Source organism: Diospyros lotus, chromosome 12 (genome assembly GCF_014633365.1).
Source record: "Diospyros lotus cultivar Yz01 chromosome 12, ASM1463336v1, whole genome shotgun sequence".
NCBI classification, from domain to species: Eukaryota; Viridiplantae; Streptophyta; class Magnoliopsida; order Ericales; family Ebenaceae; genus Diospyros; species Diospyros lotus.
The window spans coordinates 18416081-18422619 of NC_068349.1; the positions used below are offsets into that span (position 1 = coordinate 18416081).

General features: G+C 44.5%; 1 protein-coding gene across 1 annotated transcript; it reads right to left on the reverse strand.

Annotated features, from left to right (window-relative positions):
• Positions 1-2073: 2073 nt before the first annotated feature.
• On the reverse strand, positions 2074-2463 carry LOC127787540 (uncharacterized). Its single transcript, XM_052315598.1, has one exon. It carries the CDS (start codon positions 2461-2463, stop codon positions 2074-2076), a length of 390 nt encoding a protein of 129 aa, XP_052171558.1.
• Between the last annotated feature and the right edge of the window lie 4076 nt (positions 2464-6539).

Sequence of the window (6539 nt, forward strand, 5' to 3'; positions counted from 1 at the left end):
AAAGTTGTCATTGAAAATGCATAGCCAAACTAAGTCTTAAACATGCTGATATGTGGTCCTAGCACATTGAAGGGGAGGAAAAAGATACAAGATTAAAAGATTAGGATTTACCCCTTGGGTTTTGTATTTGAATCTTTAAATTTTTCGTGAGTGATTAGACTCGATTAACGTATGTAACAATTTTGTTTTGATGTTTAAATTTATGTTATTACAATTGTAAGCACCCCCGCTCGGATATCCCAACCACCCAGACTACCCGAACGGGAGTGCTTACGAAAGGGAAAAAAATGAAATACAAGACAGGAGTTACCCTGGCATGCATACACAAGAAGTAAAATAGCGAAATCAAAACTATACACATGCACGCACACGAGTACCCCACTAGATCAGCGGTCATATAGTATATGAATACATACCGACACTTGTGCCAACAAATAGAGAATACAAGGAACGACCGGGCACAGACAAAAATAAAGGGATAAAATCCTATCAAAACATTAGAGACAATGAGGGGGAAAACTGACTGTACACCACACCGATGCGGCTGCTAGGTACTGCGATCCTTACCCTCGACTTTAGCTTTGCCCTTACCTGGAATGATGGAAAGCAAGGTGAGTAGCAAGACTCAACAAGTTTATAAGAAAAGAAAGGCTATAAGTTAAATAGAAGGAGTGAACTTCCCAAATATAGTCCCACACATACACACAAACCATGAGATGCTACAACACAATAATATAACATAATGAAAGCACATACTAGTCCTCGGGGCCCACACAAGACACCCAGCACCCAAGTCCCATATCAATCTGTCGCTACCCTGAAAGGCAACATAAGTTTTCAACAAACCTGTGCGCACTTCCTCGAGTTGATGCTCCCGACACCCAAGCCTTTTAATGACCGAGCCCTAGCTCCCTCGAAATGGTACTCCCATCCAAGACTACTGAACACATAGTAACCATGCAATGCGCATATAAGATGCAATGCGCAGTAAGCATCAACTAGATACACCGGTGCCCATACATCCAGGCATCAGGCAGATGCTTCGTCCACATAGTAAATCACAAGCAATGCATATGCCTGTGCCAGATGCAATCTAACAATACTAGGATGTCTGTGTCCAAGCATAAACAGAACATGAAAACCCCAACATGCACCTCGTACCCATGTGCATACCAAAGCTATGCAACAGTATAGAAGATATCAAGTCATGTAGTAAATCATATAATGGTAGAGCTAGTCAGTAGTTCTTAGCACTGGTTGACGGTTAGTGGCTAGGAATGTCTGGTCGATAGCCTAAGAAAGACTGTACAATAGTAAACTCTAATGTTACCAAACAGCCGACCCCTACCCCCACTACTCAGCAACTCTAGTCGACTTCCAGTCATAGAGTCCATAACTATATCCAAACAACTAAGAACCTAATCCCTAAATGAGTTCGACATCATTCCCAAAGTCGTTGGGGTGGCACAAACCCCTGTAAGCAACCAACAAATAAAATTCCCAAAGATAGTTTATTAAATTTAATTTACACCAAAATGGCTCATAACTCCATAATTAATAAACGAACCAAAACGAACGAAGGGAGGGTAAATAAATTCACAACGGAAGGAAATTCGTAGAGGGAGTAGGAAACTTGCCTCGTAGAAGAGATCCTTGGGCTTTTCTGTCCAAACGCGACAAAAATTATACAAACTGCAACATCGTATAATTTTTTCCAAAATTAATAAAATTGGGCTCTAAATGAAATTCCAACCATATAAAATTTATTACTCAGCTTCCCGAATTACCTGGTATCTTCAGACTGTGATTAAAAGCGAGATTTCTCAAAAATAATTCCAATTTTCTTTGATTTTCATTGCTCGAGTGCGCATTCTGTCGCTGCTTCAATTTCTCCTCTAAAATGGCTTCAAATTGCACATGAAATGGGGCATCCACGTGGGCAGCAAAAGTTACCACCTCCCTTTCCGTACAACGTCGTTTTGGCGCTTCAGCTGGCTGGAATTAATTTACCAGCAAAACCAATAAGCTTCAACCCCCCCTTAAAAGAATTTTATCCTCGAAATTCATACCTGGCTAGGCAAATAACTGAGGATGAAGTTGCCTCATGTCCTCCTCTAGCTCCCAAGTAGCCTCCTTAGGGGTAAGTTGCTGCCACTGAATCTTTACATAGGAAATTGTACGATTGCGGAACACTTTTTCTTTTCGATTCACAATACTAGCTAGCAACTCGATGTGTGACGCGTCCTTTTGCACTACGAGCGGGTGATAATCAATAACCCCAGGATCTGCCACATACTTGCAAAGCATAGAAACATGGAAGACATCATGTACGTGAGCTAGCTGAGGGGGTAAAGCCAACTGGTAAGCCAAAGGTCCAACTCGCTCCAATATCTCAAACGGTCCCACGAAACGAGGACTAAGCTTACCAAATACTCCAAAGCATTGAACACCCCTCATCGGCATGACTCAGAGGAAAACATGGTCACCCACAGCAAACTCCAAATCCCGGCGTTGTCTGTCCGCATAACGCTTCTGACGGTCTTGAGCTGCCTTTTTCCTAGCTCGAATCAATTGGATCTTTTTCGTCGTCTGCTCTACCAACTCTGGTCCAAGCAATGCTTGCTCCCCAATCTCAGTCCAGCAAAGCAGTGATTTACATGGTCACTTGTATAATGCCTCAAAAGGTGCCATCCCGATACTGGCTTGAAAGCACTATTATTGTAGGCAAACTCCACTAGCGACAGATGGTTATCCCAGCTCCCATGGAAATCTAATACACAGGCATGGACCATGTCCTCCAAAGTCCGTATAGTTCACTCTGACTGTCTATCGGTCTAAGGGTGGAAGGCTGTATTGAAAGTCAACTGGGTCCTCATAGCACTCTGTAACGCCTCCCAAAATCGTGAGGTGAACCGAGGATCCCTGTTTGATACAATGCTAGTCGGTACTCTGTGAAGTCTCACCACCTCATCGATGTATAACTTGGCCAGTCAATGAATAGGATAGGTCTTCTTGATGGGTAGGAAGTGTGCTAATTTAGTCAACCAGTCAATAATCACCCATATCAAATCAAATCCTCGGTTGGAACACGGTAATCCTGAGACGAAAGCCATAACTATGTGTTCCTATTTCCACTTTGGAACAGTTAAAGGTCGTAACAATCCCGCGGGTCTCTGATGCTCGGCTTTGACTTGTTGACACACCAAACATCGCAATATAAATTCTACTACATTCTTCTTCATGCCGCTCCACCAATATTGACGTCGCAAGCCCTAATACATTTTCGTCGCTCCAGGATGTATCATATAGGGAGAACGATGAGCTTCATCCAGGATCCTCTGCCTAATGTCCCTGTCATTAGGCACACAAATCCGTCCACGGAATAATAACAAACCGTTGTCCCTCTGGCTGTACCCTAATGGTCCAAACCTCTCCATGTCAACCATGATCTTGCCAAGCTCCACATCTTGACACTGTCGATCCCGAATCTGATCCTCTAGATTTGAATGGACACTCATGGAAGCACAATAGAGGGTAGGATTATCCGGTGCCACTGAGATGGTAAGGTTACTCATCTGCTCCAATAAGAATCACTCTTGCACCACCATAGATGCAACTGATGCTCCACGATGACTTAAAGCGTCTGCTACCACATTAGCTTTACCTGGGTGATAGAGAATCTCGCAATCATTGTCTTTGAGCAGCTCCAACCAACGGCGTTGTCTTATATTGAGCTCCTTCTACGAAAAGAGGTACTTAAAACTCTTGTGATCGATGTATATCTGGACTCTCTCACCATGAAGATAATGCCTCCAAATCTTCAAAGTAAACACTACAGCCGCTAACTCCAGATCATGGGTAGGATAACTCTCTTCGTGTCTCTTCAACTGTCTAAACGCATAAGCGTTCACTCGGCTGTCTTGCATCAAAACGCACCCTAGCCTTGCATATGAAGCATCACTGTATATAGTAAATAACTCATTGCTCCTGGGTATCGTTAGTACTGGTGCCGAAGTCAAACGCCACTTCAATTCCTTGAAGGATCTTTTACAAGACTCGTCCCAAATAAATTTGACTCCTTTCCTTATCAACTTCGTCATAGATGATGCTAATCGCGCAAAGCCTTCTATGAACCATCGATAATACCCGGCAAGACCAAGAAAACTCCAAATCTTTGTCACTATCATCGGCCTCGGCCAATCCATCACGGCTCTAGTCTTCTCTGGATCTACTGAGATACCCTCACCTGAGACCACGTGTCCCAAGAATACAACTCGGGTCTGCTAAAACCCACATTTAGAGAACTTTGCATGTAACTGCTATTCCCTGAGCTTCTATAGAACCATACTCAGATGAATCTTGTGTATCTCAAGGCTCGGTGTGTAGACTAGGATGTCGTCAATAAAAACTATTACAAATGAATCCAGATACTCTTTGAACACCTGGTTCATTAAGTCCATAAATGTTGTATGGGCATTGGTCAGCCCAAATGGCATGACCACACACTCATAATGTCCGTAACGTGTACAAAACGTTGTCTTCGCAATATCCTCATCTCTGACCCGCACCTGATGATAACTTGATCGCAAGTCTATCTTGGAGAATATCAACACACCACGCAACTGATCCAGCAAATCATCCACACGAGGCAGGGGGTACTTATTCTTAACTGTTACTTGATTAAGTTGTTGATAATCTATACACAGTCGCATAGACCCATCCTTCTTACGCACAAATAATAATACTGGGGCTCCCCATGGCGATGTGCTCGGTTGAATAAAACCTCTATCCAAAAGATCTTGTAGTTGCACCTTAAGTTCCTTTAGTTCATTAGCAGCCATTCGATAAGGAGTCTTGGAAACGGGCTGTGTACCTAATATCAGATTGACTGCAAAATCAATCTCTCGGTACGGCAATAGTCCTGGCAACTCATCTGGGAACACATCTGGAAAGTCTCACACCACAGGGTAGGCAGTCAACTCCTTCTCCCCAGCAATCACAATCACGAATGCAAAATATGCTTCACACCCTCTTTGTATAAGTCTCTCAGCTTGCATAATTGATATCATCGGCGTAGTCACCACTAGCTTCACACCTCGGTATAAAACATCTGGTCTGCCTGAGTACTCAAACGAAATCACCTCCTGTCGATAGTCAACTTGAGCATAATGTCGTGAGAGCCAATCCATACCCAATAGCAAATCAAAACCCTGAATAGCCAGAACAATAAGATCCCCTAAAAATACCTGATCATGAATCCCTGGTCATCTCACTCCCCAACAATACTATCCCTCCGGGTGTCGTAACAGATAAATCATATGGCAATGAGCTACATGGGATCTGGATCTTATGCAATATGTGGGGTGCAATAAAAGAGTGTGTAGAAACTGTATCAAATAATGTATGCACATCGTGGCCATGGAAAGAAAGGATACCTTGCACCATGTCGCTGCCCTCAACCGCCTCAGCTGCTGTTACTGCAAATGCCTTCCCCTACACCTGTGGCCTATCTGTGGACCCTGGGCACTATGCCGCTGGTAGGGAAAATGGTGCCACTGGTCCCTATGCCCTCGGTGTAGTTTACCTCTAGGCTGGCCTAGGTCCTGCTCCTCCAGTTCGTAGTTCTCCAACCTGTCTTGACTATGTGCACACGCTCGCCCAGTGGCCTCTCTGTCCACAATGAAAGCAAATGATGTCCTGACCTGTAGCTAGCCTAGGTCCCTGTGGACAATCCCTTCTCAGATGCCTTGGATAATCACATCGGTAGCACACATCCCAGCGCACATCCCGATACTGTCCCTGATGCCTCTGTCCACACTGCTTGCATGGTGGAAATCCCTCTAAACTCTTGCTAGAGCCTGCGTCCCACTTCCTCTTCTTGCTATTGCCTCTTGCTTCCTTCACCACTGACTGATCTGGTCGAGTCTCCAATCGGTCCCACTTAACTGCATGAGCTTGTTGGACAGCTGTAGGAAAATCTGGTGCCTCAATGCCGGCCATAACATGGTGAATCTTAGGTTGTAACCCCCTCTGGAACTTTCTAACTTTGCGAGACTCAGGGGTCACCAATTCAGGGGCATAGCATGCTAAGGCCACAAACTCTGTCTCATACCGAGTGATAGTCTTGTTCCCCTGTTGCAATTCAATGAACTCAAATACTTTCTGCTCTTGAACCTAAGAAGGAACGTAAGTCTCATTGAATGTTGCTACAAACTGTGCCCATGTCGGTCTCCTATCACCAAATCGCTGCCTAGTAGTCTCCCACCAGTGCTCAACATCTCCTCAAAGAAGAAAAGTCCCTAGTCGAATCCTCTATGCCTCTGCACAACCCATCGTCCTCAAGTGCTTCTCTATTGCCAACAGTCAGTTCTCTGCCTCTGTCGCGTCTGCACCTCCTCTAAACTCTGGTGGGCGTAGTGCCATGAAATCCTTAAGTAGTGCAACACCAAAACTATCCTCTTCCCCTGGCGTACCTGAGTGTGATGCCTGGGCCGTATTGTTCCCACTGTCATGATTACGCTCTTGTCGTAGCTGCGATG